The 25,561-nt window shown below is 42.2% G+C and overlaps 1 protein-coding gene across 4 annotated transcripts in view; it reads right to left on the minus strand.

The window, feature by feature from the left end:
- INPP5A (inositol polyphosphate-5-phosphatase A) overlaps nt 1–25,561 on the minus strand; it is a 261,753-nt gene that overhangs the window by 61,215 nt on the left and 174,977 nt on the right. For all 4 annotated transcript variants that reach the window (XM_068951378.1, XM_068951379.1, XM_068951381.1 and 1 more), the window contains exon 9: nt 16,876–16,960. In XM_068951378.1, coding sequence (XP_068807479.1) covers nt 16,876–16,960 — 85 coding nt within the window. The remainder of the gene's footprint in view (nt 1–16,875; nt 16,961–25,561) is intronic.

Genomic DNA, 25,561 nt, shown 5'->3' on the forward strand with positions numbered 1-25,561 from the left:
TGTGCTACACGTACGGCTCGCGCTGAAGAGCAGAGAACGAAGAGCCGGGGCAGCCGCAGGGTCGGGAGAGGCTCCTCGAACGGGAGCTCAGCGCCAGCGCCACGGCCTGAACCGAAGGAAACAACCGCGGCAAGGCGGGAATAGGCGATCCGTATGAAAGCCTAACTCCGTCCCGCTTACGTCTGTGCTTCTGCACGCTCAGCGACAGCACTACGCAGCGACGCTGTATTCAGCTGAAAATAGATCGAGAACTATAAATATGTCTTAATTTTCAGGGAAACATTAGAGTTATATCAATAAAAGCAATCTAGAAATAGCATTGCAGAAACACAAAGTGATTTCCATAAAGACCTAATCCAGTTAGGCGTCTCTTGCCTGTCGTTATGGGACCAAGGTGAGCTGAGCGCCGTACAAAAGGCTTGCTGGAAGGGCAACGACGACCGGCGCTTAATGTAACTAGCAGCCAGTCTATACCAGAATTTGTTATAAGAGAAAACCTTTTAGAGAGCTTGGAGAATAAACTAAGAGCTTCTGCTGCTGTCCGAGGGCCGTGCCCTAGTATCACGGCAGAGTACGGGGTTTGGGTCTCACAGAGGGCTGGAGGGCGGGCGATGGAAACCTCCGCGCAGCCGCTGAGCAGCGTCGCTCTCTTCACCTCCGGGGCAGGGTTGAGCACCGTGGGCTCAGCCTGCCTTCGAGCGGTGGTAGGTAGCTGCTAACGTTTACGTGCCCCACTGGACCCTGGCGTTACCAAAGCGTCCGTTCGGAGAGTCGGCAGCGGAGAAGTGGTCCTCCCGCTAACCAACGGCGCGCAGAAAAAATCCAAGCAAACGACAAAAGCCAGCAGCGGTCAGAAGAAAGATCCTAACGACGCTCCAGACACGTCCGCTCAGGTAATTTACTCTGCGCTTCCAGAGGAAGACACCATAAAGGAGCACGAAAATTTTCAAGGATTTTATTGGCATACTCTTTACTCATTAAAGGAAAAAAAAATCTATTATATGACTGTTGAGAATAACATCAGACTGTATAGGTCAAAAATTGACTGACATCACTCTGGACAAGCATTATTGAGACACACAAAGAAGCTGTTGTGCCTTTAAGCTTATGGTACATTGCAACGCACTAAATGAAAAGCCACTATTATGAGGAGATGTTTATGTCAGTATCCGAAACAAATCTTCTTTTTACTAGAATAATACTGTCTTAAATTGTTAACTGTTGATCAGATAAACAACATGTGATAAAGATCCTATAATCTCTTTTCATAAAATTCATTTTAACCCATTAATGCCTTTAAATTATTACACAGTTCAATACTATTGAGCTGCACGAAAGTTCAGAACAGTTTTAAATCATACCCTAACAGAGCTCTTCTGGAAGCAGTAATGCAAAAAATGAGGATTAGATTTTACACAACACAGAGATCAGATACTAAAATTTTCACAAGAGATAATGTATCAGTCACTACCAGGAACTCGAGTCCCCCCCCATTCCCATTCTTCACCAAGAAAGCCTATTTGTAGGGCTTTGTGTAAGAAGGAACTAATTTGATTTCTGTGGTCAGACTGTAGATTTGAGATGTTTTATGCAGTACAGAATATAGAGAACCTCTACGGCGCTGTATGGCCAAAACAAAGGTGATGCTATTGAAGAGATGCAGCAGATGCAAAACGTGTTTTCTTGGTGGTCCTTCCAACGTTAGGCAGAAACGAATAGAAAGCAGGAGAATGGTCCCACCATCACTCCACCCCCTTCCACGGACCCTTTCAGCAGAGAGCTGAGACAAGCGGCCTTTGGACAAGGGGAACATCTGAAATAACACTACCTGTCTCCTCTCCCAAGCCCCAGAGGGAAGAAGTTTGAAGTAAAGCAATTTACTACCTACTGACTACCTTTAAGTGAAAAGATGATACGGGCTATGTTTATGAAGTTGGTACAACATGATCATAGAGTGTACTCGATACCTTTAACCACTTCACCGCAAAGATCTCATCAAGAACCAAATTCAGGAAAACCCATATTCTCCTCTGCAAGGGAAATTCAATAACTTGCTGATGAGCAAATATGTAACTGTGGACATATGTAACTTAAAATGTGTATTTTTTAATTCTGATGCAAGTCTGAGTGGAGTAGAATCAAACATAACTAATCGCAGACTGGATGTATGGAGCAAAAATACATATTCAAAAGAAAAATGCATTAAAGAAGGAGAGACGGATGGCACAGGCAGGCAGGGAAATGAGGGCTACAAAGTCTGCTCAGGTCAGTGAGAGTTTCTCTGCTGAGTTAGTGGAATTTGGGTCAGTCACTAAGTACAGTTGAAAAATTTAGTCTGGGAAGAGACCTTGTTCTGGTATGCACATTTTTTTTAAATCCCAACCAGAGGGTTTCTTTGACTACGGATTGCGTATTTTATTTACTCTTTTGTCAAGCCTTAAGTGTGTTTCTATTAAGTATTACTGATATCTTCCTTTATTTAAGGCCACTTGACCTGGATCTTGAAAAGCAAGAATGCATAAAGTAATGTTCACGACAAGTTCAGAAGCAAAACTTTTGAGATACTCTACCCCCATTATTACAGCAGCTAATAGTAGTACCTTTTTGTCGTATACTGCACTCTCTAGGCACGATGCAGTCCAGGGGGCATTAGTCACTGCTGAAGTAAAAGTGCCTAATCTACTTAATAGTGGAGCCAATAAATACCTTTTTGACCATAAACTCCGAAGGAAAGCCACTAGGAAAGCCAAACGTTAGGTATGAGCTTCTAGCTGAGCTGAGCAAAGCCGAAGAGCTTTCTGGACACAGCGAGGCCATAAAGCAGCACCGCGGCGCGATGACGGATTCAGAGCGATGCTGCGTCTCGCAGCTGGTCCCCTGGGGAGATGCTGCATTAACTGTACCTCCAGGAAAGCAGACGTGGCAGCTGTCTTCAACTCAGAAAGCTCTTCTACCACTGCTACATAAAAAAATGGGCCATATAAAATGTTATAAAGATTTTTATCTGTTACTGCACATCGGTTTAGATAAGGCAGCCTTAAATGGAAAAGAAACGGAAGCGATCAAGATTAGAATTACATGCCAAATGATTTAAGGTACGAGGAAACTGGTCTCTCTACACAAAGGTATTTGCTGCGTGCCTCATACAAATGGCCTAGCATTAATAAGCTTTATGTATGCGCGACATTGCATTTTGCCCATTCTCCATAAGTACTACTCCATTTATCGCTATTCAGTGGTAAAGAAGTGCCATAATAATCTTACTTGTTCCCACTATACTAATAATACAGCTTTCCCCCCCTAACACTAACAGTATGTCCAAATCTAAATACAATTCAGTCTTTGTTTCACAAACTGTTGATCTTGTTTCTTCAGTGTACTTTTCTCCCACTTTTGAGAATGGCTATTTTCACATACAAATTAGGGCTAAATGTGTTTTAAAAATGTTTTAGCATAGCTGCACAGATATCCAGAGATTCTGTGCATTCAGTTCATCAACCGTTACTGTATTTCTGACCACAAGTCGAGAATAAAATTTGCCGAGGCCACAAGAGCTCCTGTGGATAGGACAGAGTTAGATATGATCCTGTTCCTCGATTGTCAGTTAGACATCCAATTCTTTCTTCCCATACCCAGTTTTACTTTCTTTTCAGTATGTAAACAAAATATCATTCTATATTAGATGCTATATTTTGGAACAAACTCCTTCTAGGCTTCCATTTATGAGAATGACAATGTGTGTATGCACGCTTTTGATGTACTGCTGCAAATACCCACAGGGCAAGCTTCAGGGTTTTTTTACATCATAAATGGGTGCACTCCAAACACTAGGGCGTAATTATCCATAGATGTTAATATTTTGGACCATGGTAACAACCAGCAATAAATCCAACTTTAGAAAGAATGCATTTTTCCAGGTACACCTAACTTCTCTGAAATTACATATTTTTGCTTGACGAACAAAACGTTTGATGGCATCTCTCTGGACGACACTTTGCCTCAGCTCAGTGGATGGAGTTTTATACTAGACTTAAGCAGATAAACAATTTCATGTGTCATTTAAGCTAAATATTTGTTACAGAGCCTGGCTATGCATTATAATTCTCCATTTAATTACTCAAATTACACCTGCTTTTATAAAAATAGTAATTTTAGGGTAGGAACACAATCAGTGTTTGTACAGTTAGAGGTACGTTCTTCTAGCTAGAGCCCTGCAGTACGACGAGCACTCTGGCCCGGACTGAGAACAGCCACCGACTGCCAGCGCGCCTGAAGCTAAGCGCACAGCGAGCGCTTCCTGCGTTCCCACGCAAACACTCCCCGCGCTACAGATGCGAGACCTCGGGCACTGCCAAAAGGTTTGGCAAACAAATCTCAGGACTTATTTCTTAATCAGCAAGCCATCCAGCAGAGACTGACTTGCAGCCCTTTCAGACAGACAAGCATGTTAAACCTGGAACGCCTGCAACGAGCACCTGGCTGTGGCACTGGCATCTTATCAATGATAAGCTGTTGTCAAGACAATTTTTCTACATGTATTTGAATAAAGCTCTTGGCCTCTTGAACTAACCAACCTGAGCTAAGCTGCAAGGAATCCCTTTGGATAGCTTGGGCTGCTGTGTCGGGAGCACGACTCCTTGTGCTAGCAGGTATCTGCAAGTCCACAATGAAAGATGCACCGTCCCCAGGACCTTCCTTTCTCCTCCTCCGCCTCTCCTCCGTACTTTGGGATTCAGGACACATCCAAGAACTCGGAGCCATTCAGAAGTGGGAGCTGTCCTGAGGAGCTCCCGCTCCCCCAAAGCGGACCTGGACGGGTCTGCAAGGGAGTCCCCGGCGGGAACTGGCCAGCGGTCAAAAAGGAGACCCAAAAGGCTGCCCATCACCAGAGCTGTCAGCTAGGTGATGGATGGCAGGTGTGGCAGCGGCCGTCCCGTCCCGTCCCGTCCCGTCCCGTCCCACGTGGTGACAAGCGCTGCTGGTACCGCCGTCGCCCGCTGCCAGCCGCTGCCAGCTGAGCCGCCCAGCTGCCGGCCGTGGCCATGCAAGGCGTAAAACATACTCTCCGAACAATCGCAGCAGCGGTGCCCTGCTTACAGACGGCATTATTAATTAGTTTAATGACACTCAACCCTATTAGAAAGCACGAGATAATTGCATTTAATTTGTGTACATTTTAATTATGGCCCAAGCAGTGCCACATTTGATCAACGTATCATCTTTTCTGTTCTTCCCTGTAACCATGTTTGTATTAATTTGCATCTGAAACAGGAGGAGCTGCTAAGCCCTAGTGGGAATAGAGTTCCTTTTAGTTTCTAAACAGTGTCATCCTTCACATCACGCTGCTGTGCGAGACCTCTGCCTGCTGATAACAGTGTCATCTTTTCCTGTAACCACAAATTAAAAGCAGGTTTACGACCACATGCTACTAGACCCTCTAGAGCCCTGGAGCAGGCAGCCGGAGAACAATCCATCCACTCAGCCCTCCCCTTCTCCGTGATGGAAGCAGAAACAATTGCATCATTTAATTTACTATTGCAACGAGGATATGGCTCATTGGCCCCTCGTTGTTTTGAAGATGGATTTAATTAACCTCCAATGAATCTTGCCAATAAGCGTGGCAGCATCAGTATGGAACCGGAGATGTCAAAAAATCAGCAGGAGAGACGAGTGATCAGTACTTCTCAAGGCAGCTCTGCTGAGAGGACTTAGGACTACAGTGCTTTGGCCCCAGCAGGAAGCTAAGGAACGCACTGAGTTAATACCCTACTGCCTTGCCTCTGGGAATCTGAGCTCAGGTTTGACTTTTAGACTGCTGAGAAAAAGAGAGGCAATTGAATAATTCCTAATAGCCACATATATCTTTAATGCAGAAGCCATTTACGATCACTGGAAAATAAATAATTGCAATTAACTACACTGTTAAGTAAATATACAGTCCCTTGGGGAAGTAATCTGCATGCTTTTATAAGTCTGGCTACAATATGAAACTCATCACAACGTCTATGAGAGTAATTTATAATGAACATTTAGCAGGTGCCTCAGATGGGTTGCTGCAATTTACCTTCATTAATAAAACTGTCCTTATTAGACCTGAAGTTTTATGCATTTTAATTTAATAATCCTTTATTACATTTTCATTTTACACATGATTTTGTTTCCAACATGTCCTAGAGTCAGGTTAGCTTGTAATGAAAGTTTACATCCTTATGAGACAAAGTTTTTTACAATGACCTATTTGAGAAGATAAAACCAGTCCAGCATCTCAAGCACATTTCTAACTGGAATGAGAACATGATCTAAAGCTGTAAGTTATTAAGAATAACTTACTCCATGAAATGCAGGCTTATCTTAAGAATACAGCGATGCCATTTTTCTTTTGTAAGGATGGCTTAATACCACTTAACTGAAGGGAGACGGTAACCCTGTTACAGCGAAAACTGCCAGCCACTACGGAGCAAAGAACACATTGACTGAAGAACACGGGAAAGAAAGAAACACTTCATTTTGTAAGCCTAAAAGAGCACATGCTGAGAATAAATGATGAGGGCTCTTCTGCACAATTTGCAGCACTTTATTAGAAGCTCTTCTTAACCATTTAAAGATTTAATAGGACATAACTAAGTTTGGAGGGTCCTGGTTTAGTCAAGGCTTAGTCAAGCTTTCACTAATTTGCCGCTTTTGCAGGAAGGGGTCTGCCCGTGGCAGCGTTTGCATACCTGCGCCTCCACGTTTTGCCCCGCTGTAAAAGAGACAGGAAGAGGGTCAGTCTGCCTTTTCTCATTTACCACGATGAACTCTTCTGCAATGTAGCAACCAGCCCAAAGACACCTGCCTCATTTCAGAAATACGCAAGAGGGGTTTTTTGCACGCGAGCCAGATTTTGAGCAATATAAGGGTATAACTGCAGTGTTTTATTGAGTGTGAAATGGCACTTTTGTTGATCTTTAAAGAGATGCATAAATCAAACAGTTTCAACTCCTGCAGAAGAGGAGAGAGGAAACGAAAGATTAGACGTAAAACCTGGATATAGCCTAGAGTAGGTAGAAATAGGTTTCTTAGCTATTGCCAATTTTCATTGTATCAGTTTTCACCTTCCCAACTATATTCAATGATTCATCACTATAGAGCAATAAAGTTGAGATCAGCATCAAAGGATGCACAAAAAGCCCGAAAACGTGTATTTATTGCTATGTATATATTCAGTATCTACTCTGGCATCTCACAATGGACTAGGAAACGTGTACAGAAGGTGAGTTGCACACAACAGATTCTGCAGATAAAAGGAGAATAAAAACGTGCAATTATATGCACAAACACCAACGACTGGTACATAGGCGTTATGTAACACTTCATAATCTAAGCTATTAATAATTTTACATCAGCAACCTTTGACCACATTCCTTCTCATATTCTATCATTTAGAGAAAAATACAATGTTCCCTACACTTTATTTTATTGTTTTAAGATCTAATTTCAGTATTCGTTAAATAAGAACAGGAAGAAGAGAAGCAGCATTTCTGTTCTCCAGATCCCAATCAGCAAATGGAGAAATGGGCTGGAAATGGGGAACCGGCAACAGAACTTTTAGAGAGATGGAGAAAAAGGGAACAAGGAAGCTAGAGATAAGATTGGGACAGCGTACCCACAGGCGAGATCTTAGAGGGAAACAGGGGTATCTACAGAGAGACACAGGTGGAGTATAATAAGAACATCAAGGATAAGGTGGGGGCGGAGGCAAGAGAGCAGAGATATCCGCATATAGGTATATCTACAGTAACCGCCACAGGACCCTCACTCGACAGGAGATAATGAAGACTGATGGCAAACTTCTTAGAACTGCTAAGTACCAGCTGTGAGTGCTTCTTTTCTTAAAAATTCAGGCTCCAAATCCCCTCACTACTCCCCTTATTAGACGCAAAGAAAGGAAGGATAATTTTTATGGTTTCCCTAAGGCATTTATGCAGAATATGGAGCCAAAGCAAACATGATGAACCACACGGAGTTTTCGATCTCTCTCCTGACTATATTTTAAATTTACAGCACTAGGGGGATCTCTGATGCAAATATTATACTGACTGGACAAAGAACTCCAATTGCTGACTGTCATCAGAACGTGGATTTCCTTCTCACTAATGTAGTCTGGAGTAAGAACGCGCTTCTTCTCAGCTAGTTTATGAAGCAAGTTTATAACTCTTTAACTAGAATATAAAAAATTATAAAGAAAATCAAGGAAAAAACTACAATTGCAGCGACTGAAAATCGTACGCTACAGGATTCCACACATGGCACATTACACAATTCTAAGAGATAACCTATAAATACGAATTGAGCCAACTCAAATTTGAACAAGGAAAAAGATCATTTCACATGCATGTGAGTGACTGGTAGTTGCACGGGAGCAGACGTTGTCCTGATGCTCCATTTCAACACAGACTCTGCATCCCAAAGTCACTGTTCTTCCACGGCCCCAAAGACAGAAAACAGATACCAATACAGGATTGGGTTGAGCCAGCCCACGTATGAACTGATGGTTGAGGGCTGAGATACGGGATCCTTAACCAGGCAGACGACCCAACACACAGACCACGTCTGCAGGCTCCTGCACTACCAAGTCTGACCCAATTGATGGAAAAAATCACTGTGAAGGTGGCTGGAAAAAACACAGGAGCAGGTTGCCAGAGAGGTTGTGAGGTCTCCATTCTTGGAAATACTCGAAACTCAACTAGACACTAGGCAACCTGCTCCAGCTGACCCTGCTTGAGCAGGGCTTGGACCAGACCATCTCCAGAGGTCCCTGCCAGTGTCGGCTGTTCTGTGGTCTGTGCAGATTCCTTCCTTCTTCAGTTACCTCAGCCCCACAGAGCTTCTCAATACTGCCATGCGTTGAGGGGCTTGGATGTCCCTTGTTAGCCTTCCTTAACATACATTTTTGCTCTCTGTTAGAGACTGGCCAATTCACATTTGAGCCAACACTTCTGCAATTTCAGCACAAAGTCACTAGGCAGTTATTCATTTTCTCATTCTGCACCTTGTACAGTTGGGAGAAAGCAGAATTAAGGCAGGAAAAAGACAGATTTCTGACTTTTCTCATACTGCGAGGCTAATGATCACTTTTCGGGTAAGAGAAGCCTTCTTCATACCTTTAAGCTCTTTTACTAATGCCTAGCAGTGGATAGCTGTGATGCCAATTGCATATTTGAGACTTCTTTTTGTTTCACCAGCAAAATAAAAGATTCAGTTGTGAAGTTTTGAGCAGTCTCAGATGTTCACATAAACCAGATGTGCAGCTAATACAATGGCTGGGTGATGCCCTGCTATTTTAATAAAGATTTGGGATCAGATCTGTTTGAGGATCCAAAATGGCAAGCAAGGCCATTTTGCTACTAGCCTGCTTTGCAATAGGTGGCTTCATAGCCAGGTTAGTAGCCTATTCAGAAGAGTGGGACCAACTTAGTGATTTCCAGGCCTAATTCAAGACCCATGAACTTGAAAGAGCATGTCCTAAGTAAGGTTTCCAGGATATATTCTCTTCCATTTTTGAAAATGCTTTCTAGTTCCTCAGTTACAGATTGGGAACATCAGTTACTTTGAAAATACTGTGGCCAACAAATAATCCCCATGTGATCTTTGTGATACGCTAATGTTACATCTCCTGTTTCCAAAATAAGTATTTCTGTATAATTTAAATATACGCTGAAATGGTTTAAGAGAACACAACTAGCATAATCCCCACTTTAAGCATGTATTTTCCAATTGAAACTACGTTATCTGCTATACTAAATAAAATGATATTTGTGGTCTCAAAACCCAAAAGTGCCAGATTACTTCAAATCATTAAAATAGATCATGTTTATAAGGAAATAAGCATTCAGTTTTGGAAATTACAGAAAGCTTAAAATACTAAGGATCATCATGTGGATTTGCTAAAGAAACGGTTTCTTAATTTTTGTTTTAATTTATTAAAATGCTGAAGAAAATACATAACGAAGAGCCACACCTAGGTGAAATACGACACATACAAAGCTTCTGGAAATATTCTTAAAATAAACTGCATTAAAGAGAACAACATTCCAAAGATACAGAAAACGATCTAACAATACTTCAGTGCTTCAGAAGTCATTTTACGCTGTCTACTACTGCCATCCTGCAGATGGCTGACTTATTCTGCACTGAGGAACTCAGCAGGACCTGCAAGAGCTTAGCACGAGGCTATGAAGTGAATGGATGCAACTGAGATCCTAAATGCGTACCTATAGACACCTGCACATCATCACTGCCTGTAAAAGATGAAGATATATACTCTGGGTTTAGATAGGGAAGGGGAAACATGCACACACATGACTGTAACTGGATATTGTATACGCTTATTTCTTTATGCTATGTCAGTATTTTTAATGCAGCTTAACATTACTAATTTCTACTAGATGTCCACTTCTTAAAGCAAAAATATTCAGGAGCTTTTAAAAAGAAATGACTGCTTTGTCTGTAACAGTAGGAAGAATGTGCAAATCTTACAGGTGCTTTTCCTGTTATATTCAGAGCATCTTCTGCCAATAATAGTGAGTTAAAAAAAATACACATATAGCATATACACACACACACACACATATATATTTGCACCTGATGAGACAGCCAGTCGGTAAGTGCTGACATCAATATTGCAAAAAGATAGCAAGAGCCTCGTGCTGCCAGGTGACCTGTTTCTGTTCTGGGAAGAACGCCTGTACGGACGAGAAGATAGCCAAGTCCCACATCCACTCACAGCCTGACTGCCTCCCTGAGAGTCAGACTGACAAAAACCAGTGCTGATTGGCTAGTTAGCTATTAATTGTTTTGATGACAACTAATAATGGGTCATTTGTTGGCCGGGGTTTGCACGGGTCCCAGCTTTTGCATAAAAAATATGACACTGCATAATGAAACAAATACAATTTAAGATATTTCTTCTGATTTGAAAAAGATCTAATTCAGCTCTAATTACTTAGATGTGAAAAGCTGATTATCTTTTTTTTTTGAATAAAACCTGTTTGTTTGAGAGAGAGAGAGAGATGCGTCTTACAGAAGGAGGCCCACACTTTGTAGGTGGACGCATCACAGCAGAAAGAGGCAGTGCTCCACAGCCTCCTGAAGTTTTGCGGGCACAAGGACGCTTGATAAAGAGATATGATGCTACTATTGCCTGAAACAGTCTTTTCCAAAATGAAAAACCATATGGTGCCAAGACTGTATGATCAAATGAAAATTATGCGATTTGTTATAGTATCAGCAATATGGTATGAGTTACAAAGTCATGCCAGAATGAAGTCTTTCCCATTTTACTAGATAATATGAAGTCAAGCGGTCAGAGGTGGCAGAGAAGCACAATGCAAGTGAATGATGGAGTTAGACATGCAACTTCTTTACGAGTACTTATTACCTTTTAAAAAACATTTAATCAGCAATTTCAGTTATGGCTTATCAAACGACTGCTTGGCAGCAGTCTGGCAAGGAAATATCTTGGTTGGATGTAACCCACTAAGTAGGCGTACAAGGATGAACTCTTAGTTTTTGCTTCTTACTCTGCAGAAAGAGCTTGAAAGTTTTTGTGGGCCAGAATGCCTGGAATTCCCAACCAGCTTTTATGTTGCTATCTTGATAAAGTTACATGTCTGATATAAACACACTTTATCCCTCTCCAGCTTATCAGTTTACTATCACCCCTAACACCCCTGACTATCACCCCTAACATAATGCCTTTTACTGAGGGAAAAGTGAAAACTAAATTCTTCTGGAAACAAGTGGTGGCTATGGTTCACCTTGAGAAAATGCATTTTGTGTAACGTGACTTTCTCCTAAAGACCTAGGCTTGCATGCCACACTTTATACTCCTGAGCTGTAATTCTCGGAACTGGGAGGCACACAATTATCCTTCTTTTTTTTCTTGGAAATACAAGGAACTTTTAGAGACTTCTGAATTGGAAATCTCAGCCAGAAACAGGTTTTAATTCCAAAACAGTCAAAATAAACCCCATTTATTAAGTCAGATTGTGCTGTTGTAAGCTCGACAAGTAGGCTTAGAAAGGTTTATTGGTAAGGACCTCAGTGGATAGCTAATTTTTAAAAAATATGGAAATAAGAGGCATTCTCAAAGATTAATGCAGGCTGCTGCTGTGGCCAGCCGACTACAAGGGGCAGACCCACCTACCGCTTGAATGGTACCGCAAAGGAAACACGATGGTGTAAATAAGAAGAGCAGTGCTGGTGAACTGGCTCCCTGAATCCAGGGAAGGAGAAGGAGGACTATTCTCCCGCTGGCCACAGGCCAAGCCGTGAGCTGGGAAGTTCCCGCGCCTGCGGGAAACGGCGAGCGGCGGCAGCTCCGGCCAAACCCTGCCCCGTGCCCGGGAAGCCGGTGGGGAACGTCTGCCCTCGCGATCGAGGGGCAGAGGGCACCTCGGCACGCTGACGGCACCACCGAGGACCGCGCGGGACACCGGTGCGTCGGCGCCCGACGCGCACACGGACGGGGCCGCGGCCGCCCGCTAGCACGCCCATCGATCCGCACGAATTTGGAGGCAAGGACAGATTTATGGGACCAGTTCTTGCGCGAGGAACTGTCTTTAGAATTTATAGGAAATATTAGATGCTAATGAGTTATTGCAATTAACAATCTCCCTCTCAAAGCAATGCTAAGCCCAGAGGTCAGCACGGCCCTGGACCACCGCAGCCTGAAGCCCTGCGTGGTCTCCGACACGGCAGCAGGCGCCGCGCCGCTGGCCGCAGGGACTGGCGGGAGAACTGACTCCCTGCTTCCAGGGGGACGCTTTATTTCGTCCACTCGGAATGACTTCGCTCCTTTAATTTCTCACATCAGACAGAAAGAACTCAGTGCTTTGCAATGAAATCCTTCATTTATCTCTCTCCACAAACCAGTTCCTTTCTTAGCCTTAACGTGCTTTAGAAATTTTACTATCCTAGTTTTATTATTAAGCTGATAGCCAACTAGTCTTGTTTAATTCCAGAACCTCCAAATATTTACCCTACTACATTTTGAAGACTAAAACCACTTCTAAATTCGCAGCAAAGCCTACAATACACCTTGCTGCTGCTGCAGATTTCTTTAAAGTCAAATCTCATCAAATCTCGTCCTTCCTGCTTCCCGGCGCAGGAGAGCAGCGCTCGCACGTAACGCAGGCATACAAACGTCTCGGACTTCACAGGCACGATTAGCTTCTGTGGTTTCAGATCCTCTCGCTTTATTTTGAATCATACATTGGCCCAAAAAAGCTAGAACAAACTGTACTCCTATCGTTAGCCTGCTTCAGGATGAAGACTTCTTTAAAACGCTCTATTTGCTTGTGCTGTAGGTATTTCTCTGAACATCATAATGCCAAGCTACAGATTACGCTCAAGCCATAATTCAGATCTACTGTGAAACAACTGTACCTCTTCAGTATTGGCTCTGCTTGTTATGCCACCGACATCCTAGCTCTTTCGTGCCAGTTTATCCCTCTGGATAACACGCTTGTTAATGCACGCATGGATCTCAGAATCACTAGAAGCCTTTACCTGCGTTATCGATCCCCCATGGATTACTGCAACAACAGTAAAGCAGATTTTCCTAACAAGGAAATCAATATGACTTTAGATTAAGGTTCCCATAAGATGTTTAACAAATCTTATATTAATGATTTATTAATTATGAATTAATAGGGGCAACATTTTTTGGCATCTGATTTAGCACATTGCACTTCAGTGTCTGGACTCAACATCTGAAACCGCTCCCAGCTTCTCGCTTTCAATGGCTTGATTGAGAAATCCTTTAGAAATATACTTCAGTCTTTGTGTTTGGTTTGGGAAAGTCTACATTTCTGCAACACACCTATTGCTTGTAGCATCTTATGGTGTCCAGGTGCCGAGCACTTTGCGGTCTCAAGAGAGAATTCAAAAGGGCAAGAGGAAAAGCAGAGATAAATTTAGCAATATATACAAAGATTGCAGCTCAATGGATTAACCCTTAAATTTGTATCATTTAAGAACCTGCCAGACAGTCAAACAACTGCTTAGTATCAGCAGCTTGCATAGGCACACGTTCAAAATGCCAGAAGGGATGAGGATATTTTGGAGTGTTAGGTCCATCCAGGAGCATGGACTGAACACTTCGATTTGGTCTGAGCATTAGATACGCAACCACCTTTGGTCATTTTTGTCTCCGGTTCTGCCACTGCCAGTAGTGCGTGTCCTTGGTCAAGTCACTTCACTCTCCATTGACTTCGGAAAAGTGCCACAGCTGAGAAGTGACACTTATAAAATAGTTTGTAAAGTGATTTGGGATTGGATCTTCTTGGATGAAAAGCACTAAACACAATCAAACCATTAGGTCCTGTCTGGAATAAATTCTATGAGAGGTGGTAGGTAACGCTACCCTCACAAGCTATACTTGAGAAACTGATCCCTCTCCTAGGAGCCTACACTTTATTCTTAAAACAAAGTTCTGTATACTTACTATTCATTTATGAATGCTCAGCTGTTATAATGCTGTCAAAGATGTACTGGCTGTACTACCACTTCTGTGTAGTGACCTGCACAGGACAACCATTTCTTAAATCTTTTGGATCTTCTGACATACCAGGTTATAAAACGTATCAAATGCGAAAGACAATAAAACATACTTCATATGACTTCAACTGCACATATGTAAGTTCCAAGTAGAAATTTCTAGGCCAACTATAATTGTATTTAATTAACGTTGGAATTGGTTTCTCACTACATGACCATGTAGCGGGGTCAAGTTCTGGTTAATGTGGTGTGCCGCTTGTAAAATAAAGCAACAGAAAAGAATCTGTATTATTCTAGCGCTTTTTCCACTCCCGCACGCAGACGCCTCCTCTAGGAAGGATGGGTAAACGAGCTTGATGCATCTTCAAATTACACCTTTTTACCGAACCTTGTATGCTCACATGTAACAACAATGTTAACTGATAGAACTGGTATCGGTAAAGCACTACTAAGATGAAAAGTGCTATGTCAGTCACCTACACTGCAGCACCTCTTGTGCAATTCGCACAGTATGCATCATTGATGGTTAATGAGATTGTTTCATTAGGAGCTAATCGCTTTGAAACTTATTGACATAAATGTAGCAATTTTAATTAAAGTAATCAGTAATAAAGAACGCATTCTCTGCAGGTTCAATCCTGCAAACTCTTAGGCAGTTAGAAAGTTCAGAAAAAACTTACAGCGCTCTGCATCAACACAGGGTGGAAAAGACACTTCTGCTGGCGCACGACTGATAGATGTTCTCGGACAGAGGCATTCTCAGTAATACTACTGCACCACCAGTGAGTTAAAAAACACGCACCGTATTTCAAAAGCTAGTTCTCTATAAACACTGATGATACTACGGTAACAGCAGTGTAGCAGAGCAGGATTTTGTCCTTAATAGACACACTATGAAGCTGCACGTTCTGAATCGGTGACTTGAATTTCGTTGCAATTATGCTTTAGGTTTGACAGTTAAACGACTGCAACGCATAAGGGATTCTGAGAAGGGAGTTATCAGCTACATACCCCGTGCCGTACGTCAAACCCCTACTTTCCACAGGAACACGAAGTGCACTGCATCTATACGAGGGGAATCCAGGAGCCTTTGACACGCGTATAGATGCTTCCTGCTGCTTGATTTACAAAAGAAAAGTTTTTGGTTTGGAAGATGCGTGCCTATCCTCAAGGACACCAAAAAGACACTACAGTATCTGTGAGAATTAAAGTGGGGAAACCAGGAGATGAAATTGGTTTTCAACCCTGGATATTATTTCTGTTCCCCCGTTACGTGGAGCAGAGCTTTAGCAGTAAAGTCAAGGCAATCTCAACTCGTGATGAGAAAGGTTTACTGTATTCTCTTTGGCTTTATACAAATCTTCCAGCCACCCTTCCACACTGAGACGCTACAGTCACAAAGGTCTGCACAAGTGCCTGTTGTTTATATTTTTAAAGCATGGAATAGTATCACAGAAATTCAGGAAATTTTTCATATTTTGCACTGATTACAAACACAAACCAACACATACTCAGCTTACAAATAAAAGATTGTTGAGATCCGCCCTGAGCTATACGCAAACGACCAAAGTCACAAACATGGAAGAAAGTGCGATATCCTGTGCTGAAGCTCAGAGGTTTCAAATGAGGAACCTACGCCGCTGCTGAAGGAAGAGACTCTTCCATGCGTCCTAAAGGCTCTGCGTCTCACAACATCCCACTGACCACACTGATCTCCTAGATGCACTCGCGTTTTCCCTTTCTGTCAATGGGACAACGGCCAGGTGCCACTGACTCTGCAGTGCTCAGGACATTCGCGTCACACACGACTTCTCAGAAAAAACGCTGTATTTCAGCTGCGTCCTGGGCTCCGCCACTGCGGAGAACAGCCGTATATAGTCAAATTGTAATGTCTGAGATACGCAGTGAAACTCCTTCCCCGAGGGAATCACTGGGTTGCAAATGTGCATTCAAAAGGCAGTAAATTAGTCCTTAGTGCAGAAAAATGACAACCATTTCTGTCTTTCCTTACAATAACGATCTGCTTTTTTACAACAAAGGCATAAGTATCAGCATTGTCATCAGGTAACTGTAATTTTGGGGGTGGACGGAGACAGTAAGCTGTGAGTTCCTCCCCTCTCGTCTCCAGGAGGTTTCTTTATTGTTTCAGCAGATTCACAACACAGTAATATTTACTTACCTGTCCGACGTTCCTGTTGAAAGTATTCTTAGCCAAGGCTGATGTCAACATTAAGATTAATTCGTTAAGTCACTTTTAACTTCTCCACCGGAAAAATATTTGAGAAATAAAAACTGCTTGGCAGGGTCTAGAGCTGAAAAAGGTGAAAGTCCTACCTCTACTACTGCTTTGGCATCCAGTCTGAAGTTGAAATCTCCAAAGACAAAATATGAAACTTTCTCAAACCGCTGATCTATGATTCTGGGGGAGGGAAAAAAAAATTGTCATTCAGTTTTGCCTATAGGCAGACATGCACACACATACATCTGTCACCTCACTTTAGAGAAAACTTAAATTGACATGTAGTCCCCAAAACGTTTCATTTTCTAAGCACAATCTCAGAAATAACTGTGCAACAATAAAAACTACCAGTTTGATTGGAACCATCTTCTCAAGACCTACCTTCAACTCTGTGCTGAACGAGTCTATTTATACGCAAGACTGTCATCACAATTTTACCAATGTTTATTAGTACTCTAAAGAGTATACCTGTATGAAAAGTGATATATTAGTGCTGAACACTGTTCATCAGGGTCGATACCATCTATGAGGTTTTTCCTGGGTGAATTACAGTTCTCTGAAAGTTGATCTCTTTTTTGGTGAAATCAGATTTTTGTTGAGATCGTAGCTACCACCTAAAGGTGAGCTTTCCACACATGGAGCAGAGACCGACTCTTTCCTCAAGCCTGTGCTCAGTACTAAAGAGGGAGGTGAGGAATTACTGCTTATCTTGCAAATCTTGTATTATTAAAACCTGTTATTATGTTATTAGTCTACATCTATTGTTAATAACAATTAGTTGGTGCTCCTAACAGCGTGCATTTATACATGCTTCCAGAGCTCTCGGCATTTGGAAATCCACTCAGTTAACCCTTAATTTCAAAACAGGAATCAATACCATTTCCCATGTGTAGCTGATGAAGGTACAAAATAACTGAAATGTGACTGTTATAGCGGGAAAGAAAATACACAGAACAAATTCACAGAAAATAGAATACTATACTAAATGCACAATACGTAAGAAATAAGGGACAAATGCAAAGCAATAGACTGAGTACTTTCTAGGAACATATAAATATTTAGGCATTACGATACCAGAAATGCCAGCTGGGCCAGAAGCAGAGGCTCATACAGACAGGTAAAGGACTATAAAGTAACGCACAGTTAGGTAGGCCTCCTGGAACAATACTGCCCAGCTAGGAGGCATTCATTGTAAATGGCTTTAAAAGTTTTAATATATTACATCCATTTAGACGTTTCAAAGCTATAAAGAAAGGAACAACTTTGGATTTACAGTGAGGTATGGCTTCTCCTCTTAGAAAAAATTTCCTCCCATTTCTAGTCCACAGTAATCTATTACCTAAGGAATATTATTCTGTTGAAAAATTAACGTGCATTGGACCTGTGGTAGTGATCATCTGAAGAAAATTCTCTTGCAAAGAGTTATCCTTTTCTGGTAGGAACATCTCCAAATCCTCCATTCAGCTGACAAATTATTGCGGGTACTGTTAATAAATACTGTCTACTGTCGACTACTACCAAGCATCGAGAAAACTTGTCACTCTTGACCTGTACATAACATCAGTTTGATTAGTGCCCTCATGGCACTTTAAAGGAAAATGAGAACTTAAAAGTTAAACCATTTACATTACCACAGTTTGCTAATGCTGCAATTGCAGAATCTGGTACACAACCTACACACAAGGAAAACTCATTTTGCTTTGCCAACTTCAATGATTCATCTCTTAGTTTTGGCTTCGCTCAGTGCCATTTGCTGCTGACAAAAACCGAGAGATATTACAGGAATGACATCAGGGTCTAGAGAAGGCCTCTTAAAACAAATTGATATTATGAGGAGGATTTCTGTGATTGTATTATGCAAAGATGGATTTTTCAAATAAACAGACTGTTCCAAAAATAGCCAGTTAAAATGTCTCTTAACTAAATTAACTTGAAAAACATCACACAGTTACTGATGGACAAAATACTTGATTAGTTCTGCTTCTGATCAATTAATTAAAAATCAGCCATTTCATAGTCTTGCACATTACCTGATTTAAACATGATTTGCATACAAATCAATGCCAGCTTTAAAATTGGTAATTTTAAGCAGTTGCTGCCCTTGTAGTTTCTTTTACTGTACGTTTTAGAAAGTGATTCTCATGATAGATTTAAGTAAAATAGTATAAATGTTACTTCTCGAGAATTATGCTTTAAGCAGCTTCTGACATCTCTCCTTTTCACAGGGGGAGAAATTTATGTGTACAGTAAAATTACCAAAGGTGGTACAGCAAGGGATACACATGGAACTGCCCTTACTAAATAATCCAGGATACCTCACAATAAAATATACTTTAAATGGGTCAACTTTACATATACATATATATATATACACATATATATGTATATATGTGTGTGTGTGTGTGTGTGTGTGTAACCTACTGTCCTGGCCATTGGGACTTATTAGTTCAAGAGCTCCTGAATCTTAGAATTACTTCAGCAACTTGGTACTCCGACAGCTCTATTCGGAAATCCCGACTGGCGCCTATAAAAAGTGCCAGCACAAGAACTGATCTTCTTCACTACGCTTTTAGAATCAGACTTAGCAAAAGAGACGGCAATAAAGTATAGCACTATTTCCTCCGTCACCAACAATGCAAGAATACCATCCAGTATTAGGGGACCTCAGACAGAAAGAGCGTGTGGTAAAACACTGACTCCTCCCAGGACTAAGAATATACAATAAAGATGTGGGAGCTGGAGCAAGAACTGAAAAAAAGTGCTCCATTTCTCTTGTTTCTGCCTTTTAAGCCAAAAATACATAAAGCTGAACAAGTGAACAAGTAAATGCAGAACTGGGGAGCCTTTCTTTCCTTTTTTTTTTTTTTTAATAAGAAGGAGGGTTTGCAAATGAAGGAGGAGGGCTTTAGAATCCGCTTTACTTTACTTTGCTATTTGCTGTTACACCAATACCCTTCCTTTAACCATGAATCACATAATCCTTTAAAAATGTTGCCATGAATCATTGGAGTGATATCAATGGAGTGATAAATCTGAATCATATAAAAAGAAAGCAGCCAACCCATGTCACCAACATTAATTTAATGTTTTTAGTGGGAGGACCGAGTGCTATTTCTTGTAACTTGTATTTGCTGTCTATCAGGTTACCCAGAAAGGCTTCAACACACTTTACGGTTCTCTTCCTTCTTGTTCAGCTCTTTTGAATAACTAGTGACAAAACAGGTGACTCTCAGGTAAAAATCCCATGACTGTAAAAAAGACTACAAATACTCCACTTCTGGAATTTTACATGAAAGAGCAAACAAGAGACCATCAACATCCTGTGTTGCTTGTTGTGACCTATACGGGGCCATCATTAGCCTGTACGCAGTAAGAACATACATACCCCATGTTTGACTGTAAAGGAAACAGAAAACTGCCCTAACGGATTACAGCCATTCCTTTCCAGAAGGAGTCTTCCCTTTGAAATGGCTGGAAGAGCACTTTTACTGCTACAATCCTTTGTTCCTGCTCCAGGAGGTATCAGCCAGAGAAAAGAGTTTATTTGCACCTGGAACCCGCCAAGGAACTATCTTTTACTTCTATGTATTTTGGAAACTGGAGTAACAAAGGCAATATGGTAAATATGGACCACTGAAACTGCACACTCTCACGACTGTGTTTATTGATGGCCTTGTTAAAGCGCACAAGCCTCAGGGCCACAGATGACAATATTTCCTTCTATTAGTCCCGAATACACAGGGCTCTGAACTGCACAAGCAGTCCTTAATAACAGCATTAGATGTAGCACAGAACGGAAGAACTGAGCAGTTTTTCACAGTTGAAACGCACTATCTTAATTATTGTACTGGTTTCATACCAATTCTACATTTTAAACTGATGACTCTACACTGAAAATCTTTGGGACGACTCAGATTGTTCTCTGGTGCTTTCCAATCTTTGCTGCATTTTGAGAAGAGACAAAAGGACCTCAAAGAGTTCTTTACAGTGGTTTTTAAATAAAAGTGTTCATTATAGTGCCATACTATTCCACTTTTGTCTTTAGTTCTACTTTTTTCCACTTTTGCCTAATCTCTAATGAGAAATTCTCTAATCATTTCAGTTGGTTCAGCTGGTACACAGAAATAACTACCATTTATGGCATGGAAGAGTAGAACATTCAAGTAGAAGAGTAAAACATTCAAGTCAGCATAACTTTTAAGTAAAGTTTACAGTTAAAGTTAGTCATATACTTAAATGTTTTAATGAGTCAGACCCACGGTTCACACTGTTTTTGAGGACAAAATTTCATCAGTAAGGACTTAAATTAATGTTAAATTACAGTAGCAATTTTTTCTTACAGAATAAGTATGTTTAATTAGTATTTTGGTCTAATAGCTGCAGGTCACCTCGCAGCGGGTAAGAGCAGCTGCATTACGAAGCCAGAAGGAAGTCAGGGCGTCCACCCTGGGGATGCGTTCAGTCCGTCGTGTTGGTAGGACTTCTGCGAAAACCACCCACTGCCGACTGGATTTGAGCCCTGCAGCCCCCCAGCGCTCCTTCCCGAAGACCTTGGAGAACACCTGCCTCTTATTCTGGGGGCATCAGGAGAATCGTGAGAAACCGCTGCAACCCCCTGAGCTAAGAGGCTGCATAGCGTTAGCCTCAGCCAGACTGGCCTGCTTGTGGTGATGGCAACGTTACCCAGCTCAGAGCAGGGGTGGGAAGGACCCACGTGATAGGGAAACCTAAAGAGAAAGCAAACCAGGAAAAGCAAAGACTCAGGGTTTGGTCTTGCAACCCTGGAAATGTCAAATTACTTGTAAGTAAAGACAAACCTCTAAGTTTGGATGGTATCAGCTAAGAGGATTGGGAGGGCAAGTTTTTTCAAAGCAATTTAGGAGATCTGGACACCATACTCACATTTAGACCAACACAAGTAAGAGGTACATAGCAGTCTTTCTTCTCCCCCAAATTCCTGGAAATCTCAGTCTAGTTGTTGATTTTGGTCTACACGTGGAGTACCAAAAGGAGTACCTTATCAGGACGTTAATATGAGCAATTTAGCATTACTGAAATCATCAAAATCCTTTTATAATTTACTTTTGCCACTTAAAGTACTCTTTGTACCTCGTTACAATTAATGATATTTTATGAAATGCACGCCCTTTTAAAAAAGCTACGTGGTATACCGTAGGCACATCTGAAGGCACTGAAATGCGGCTGGAGAATAATAGGGCAGGCTGAAACGTTACTGACTTTCGCGTGCTTTCACACTTATCCCCGTCACACACTGCCACGGAAAAGGAAGGGGACAAGGAAGCAGCTGAATATCAGCAATTTGGTCATGGAAGAAAGCAGCTGAACATGATTCAGTGTGACAAGAGGCACAGTGATTCGGCTAAACCATTTCTCAGGGCACTTTGTAAGGAGGATCAGCAGCATTATTCTTTTAATAGCCATGTCTAATGCAATAACCGGCCGGGTTTTGTCCCAAACCAAGGTATCAGCATCAGGTCAGAAGGTAACATTCTGTTTACACGATTATTTCCTAAAGCACTTATCTTCTCTTCGGTGTGAAAGTTGACTTTTCTGTTTGTAAGGGGGCCTAAAGAATTGAGGGAATGGGAAAAATTAGCTACACTGAGCTGGAGCTGAATGGGATGAAGTGGGAGGTCTGAGAAAGGCCGGCGGCGGCACTCAGCAGGACACCTTATTAGCCGCGTCATCGCAGTTCATTCAGGCAAACCATACCAGTGTCACCACCATTCCCACACAAAGACAAAGTTCTTCACACAGTCTATAAACATGCTTCCCTGGCCAATTCATCCCAACTTGACACCGCCAAAAAGAGGGGCTTGGGGCTTTTTTTTTTTTTTTAAATACAACAATAACATAACAAAACAAAACAAAATACTTGCAGCTCTGCCAAGCAGGGTGAATGGAGGAGAAGGAGGGACACGGTCACATTTCTTGGGAAGAAACAATCCAAAGGTCAAACCATATTTTATTCGGTGAGCACATTTTTATAACTCTATGTGTTTAAGCTAAGTAATATGAGTGCTTCCCTATCTCTTGTGTAAATTTGGGGTGAGCAATTATCCTTCCACAACCTCTATATTTTTGTACATTACCCATGCAAAGGAGTTAAAGGCACAAAAGCTGCCTCTGCACTGAAAACGTGACCGCATCTAACTAAAGGAGTCTTGAAATCAGCAATAACTATGTGGAGAAGACAGATGACAGCTCAGTCTAGGCGTGACCACCGTTTCTTAGGTCAATCTCGTTCACTGTTAATCTGAGCGGGGCTCCAGAACCACGGGTTCGGTTTTGATTTGAGTCGAGCAGGAATCAGGCGGACGTCTCTCGCTGCCCGACGCGGTGAAGCCTTCCGCGTTTTGGCCGGTCAGCGAGGTGCTCGGAAGCCGCGGCCGGGCCGAAACAACGGGGAGGTTTGCGCTCGCCATCGGCACGGCGAGACGCTGAGCCCCGCTGCTCGCGGCCACGGGAAGGAGCCGCGGAGGGAGGTCACGGGGAGGTTACTGCCCACGGCACGGGCCCACAGGCACTTAACGAGCTGATACGCGTCCCTTAATCACCCCCTATACAGAGCAGCTTCATCGTTTCAGTCTGTATTTTGCAAAGGGCATGTTCAACTCACAGCAGAGGATCTTACCCTGAAGAGCGACCTTTGCAAAGGGATTAAAAAAAGCAGAAAGTGACTTGGCCATCCTGCTGGTGGAGGTGAAGAGCTGGTATGAGAGCAGCAGGTGGGCTACACACACTTTCTCCTCTTCCAGAGACCCAGGATGCCAGAGGTAATAACAACTCCTGCAGTGACTTCTGGTGGAAAGTCAAGGAACAACTACGGTGAAACCTGTCTTCTGCAAGTGCAGCCATGTGAAGACACTGAAGGTCAAGACACTGAAAATGTGAAGTTTTGGCCAACGCAGCACTGGACACAGGATTGCTGTGTGGCCTCTTAGTTTTCTGTCATTCCTGCCCTCACTACTTCTCAGTTTCAGCCAAAACGATCAGCTTCAACACCCATAACTTGAGAACAGTTCCCTGCGGATCCACAGTAAATAAGCTCAACCCCTCCACCAGAGGTTTTCCAGACAGCTTCGAAAGACAGCACACTGCCATCTCTCTGGAGTACCCTTGCCCTTCTTCAGACGGGTCAGAGCTCAGCTGTGCAGTATTTTGCATTCGCTGGTATACGTTTAGAGACAAATTTCAGAAAAAAGCATTAGTTTGGAGGAAAAGCTACCTGGTGACAGTCTAAGTGTGCCTAAAAAGACGAGTTGTAAGTGCTTTCACTGGCATGCCTGAAGTGTTGTAGCACTGTCATTAGAAAGATAAACTTTATCATATTTTTGTGTCCCGTTCTTTCTGATATAATAGCTAAAACCTATTAATAACACCAAAACGTCTCAAAAGGTCAAGCAGTACACAGCAAGATGAAGGGAATTGTCAAGAAGCTTAGGCAATCATCTTAGCACTCAAGCCATTTGCCAGGCCTGTTTAACTAATATGTGATGTTCACTTTTAATTTCAATATAGTGCCATTTGGGCAAAAACGTTGTATTTTTTAATTAATTACAATGTCAGCAGCTATTAAGATTAAAAGAAAGACCACATCAATAATAAATACTTAATCCAAAGAAAGGATTACAAGAAGAGCAATAAAAATCAATTTTTAGAGCTGGAAAATTGTGACTTTTTCCTCACCTGACTGGTATTTTCATTATATTGACAAAACCATGATCTTACCTGACACTGACATTCGCCTAATGAAATAGCAGCCATGTATAATGATGTAAGTACTTGCCAATTCTGCTACAGCAGAATACAATACGATTGCACTGGCGTTACATTACAAAGAAATTTTCTTGCTCTCCATCGGATGTAAAAGAAAACAACAAGAAGGAACTGGAGAAATTGTGTATCTTTTTGACTCTTTCTTTACTTCATCATGGAAGACTAAAATTCTTTGGCATAACTTCTGAAACTTCTCAACGTCGGTAACGCTTGGTCATCAGCAGACAGCAGACAACGAACACGTCTCAGTCTGCATGAAGACTGAGACGCGCAGTTCTCGCTTGCCTTTCTGCAAAGCTTGGATGTGGTGGGGTAAAACAAAAACCCGTGACCGCTTAGCATTAGAAGTGCAAACAGCAAGCCACAAAATAACCAGGATACACTGCAGCGGGGTGCTGTTCCATTAACCCGGTAAAGCTGGGAAAAGGATTTTTTGTGATAATTCTCGACAGGCTCAGAACAGAGGCACTGTAGGGCCTCAAGAGTTCAGCAACGGGCGCAGGGGCAGAACGATTAAGAAATCTTGCCAGCTCCCACCAGGTTTGTACCAGAAGCTTTCCCTCGCCACACCACCTGCAGCGGTATGTGGCAAAGGGGGACAACTACAGGCGACACGGTGCTAGCCGTGCCACCCCACTGTGACAAGCCTGCACCTGCTCGCCGGAGGAACCAGCTGCACTTAAGACAGACTTCCAATTAAAAGTTAAAAAAATTCACTTCCAGAAAAGGGCAATGCAAATTATCAGAGACGCAGAAAGACTTCACCTGCGCAGGGGTCAAAAAGATGAGCTGCTTGACATTAAGAAAAACTAACCCGCAACAAGTTTCACATACCTACTTGTTAGCTTGTGCATTTATCCCTTTGAAAATTGGACCAGAGTGGACTATTTAGCTAAGAGAGGAAACAAAGGGCAAAAAGATAGAAATATTTGAAATGCTAAAGAGAAGAAGAAGAAGAAAAAAGCCCTTTTTCGAAAGAGC

The sequence above is a fragment of the Struthio camelus genome, chromosome 7 (genome assembly GCF_040807025.1).
Source record: "Struthio camelus isolate bStrCam1 chromosome 7, bStrCam1.hap1, whole genome shotgun sequence".
NCBI lineage: Eukaryota > Metazoa > Chordata > Aves > Struthioniformes > Struthionidae > Struthio > Struthio camelus.